Genomic DNA, 1,572 nt, shown 5'->3' on the forward strand with positions numbered 1-1,572 from the left:
ACATCCACATGCACTGTGCACCTCTCCGCATTTCCACCCACACAAAGTCTGGCCGGGCTGATGAACAGGACACGCTCAGCACAAAAGCACGACTCTCTTTCCTTCAACACTCGACCCTCGGCAACAAGTCGGCTTTTAAAAGTCCAGCAGCTTTGTCCAGCTGATGGCACATTGCCGCAGTCTTACTGGATGCGCTGTCAATCCTGTGAAGCAGCTTTGACCCAGCAAGAGTTTTCTGCACCTCTGGGGTTTAGACTGGGGGGATGGGGGGGGGGGGGGGGGGGCTCACCTGGAGACCACTCGGATCATCGGTTCAACACCGGCAGAGCCTCTGCCGAAGTCCCCCCCAGTAACAGATCGCAGGGATTTCCTGAACTCCTCGTTGTTGTGGGTGTAGAGGAAAGGGCTGAGGACAAAGAGCAGAGAGAGCAGCAGCCAGGACACATTGTACAGGAGGCTGGGCACAGGCTCAAACAGGCCAAACAGGCTGACCCACAGGAAGGGCTCGGTGGTCAGGGTGAAGGCACACAGGACAAAGGATACATACACCCGCAGCCTCTTGTCCTTCCTGGCGAATGGGTAGGAGAGGTTGGGAATGATCTGAAAGTTGAGCACACTGACCCTTTTCACACTGACCTGCACCTTGCGGAATATCTTAAAGTAGCAATACAGGAGGACCGCTGTCTGCGACAGGATGGTGCTGGCGGTCAGCCAGCTGCTGTAGGCACTGAGCCGCATTGAACAGCCCTCCGACAGGCTGAGGACCAGGAGCTGGAGCCAGGCACAGCCCCCGCTCTGCCCCTCCTGCCCCAGGATTAAGCAGGGCAGCAGCAAGAGGGTGGCCAGCACCCAGGAGGTGGCGATCATGCCGGCGGTGTTCCTCCTGCGGTAGAGAGCGCGGTAAGCAGCCGGTACCTTGGTGATGAGAGCGCAGCGGTTGAGGGCGATGAGCGAGTGGGAGAAGAGGGAGACGAGCAGCCCCAGGAAGAGCAAGCCCCGGCTGAAAGTCTGCAACTGGGCGGAGGCAGGGCGCCCCGGGGGCTGGCACCGCAGCACCGACTCCTGGGGCATCCAGAGGGCACACACCAGCAGGTCAGCGGCGCACACATTGACGATGAAGGCGTTGCTGGTGTTGCGGAGCTTCCTGACCGAGTAAACCAGGTAAATGACCAGCACGTTGCCCAAGCTCCCGGCGACGGCCAGCAAGGCATAGGCGACAGCCAAGGAGATATTCTCCCTCAGCTTCCCCTCACAGCAGCTGGAAGGGTTTGAGAAATTGTTCATGGTGCAGGCAGTTCCTCGGTGAGGGTGTTGTAGAAGTCTAGAGAGATTCAGCATCCACAAAGCTTACAGGCTGGAGAGCTTGTGCTCCAGCAGACGCCTGCGCACTCGGCTCTCTGGATTTGGGGAGGGGGCTGGATTCCCATCGGCAGCAACAGCATCACCACGAAGAGCAGAACCAGCTCACCATCACTAACCACGCAAGCATCAACACCCATTTGATCACCGATTTCTTCAACACCGCACGAGTCCCTCCACCAATCTCTCCACCAGTCTCTCCACCAGTCTCTC

The 1,572-nt window shown here is 58.7% G+C and overlaps 1 protein-coding gene across 1 annotated transcript; it reads right to left on the bottom strand.

Annotated features, from left to right (window-relative positions):
• Positions 1 to 285: 285 nt before the first annotated feature.
• On the bottom strand, positions 286 to 1,307 carry gpr88 (G protein-coupled receptor 88). The gene has a single exon (XM_072512877.1). It carries the CDS (start codon positions 1,282 to 1,284, stop codon positions 286 to 288), a length of 999 nt encoding a protein of 332 aa, XP_072368978.1. The 5' UTR covers positions 1,285 to 1,307.
• Positions 1,308 to 1,572: the final 265 nt, after the last annotated feature.

This window comes from Scyliorhinus torazame, chromosome 7 (genome assembly GCF_047496885.1).
Source record: "Scyliorhinus torazame isolate Kashiwa2021f chromosome 7, sScyTor2.1, whole genome shotgun sequence".
Classification (NCBI taxonomy): domain Eukaryota; kingdom Metazoa; phylum Chordata; class Chondrichthyes; order Carcharhiniformes; family Scyliorhinidae; genus Scyliorhinus; species Scyliorhinus torazame.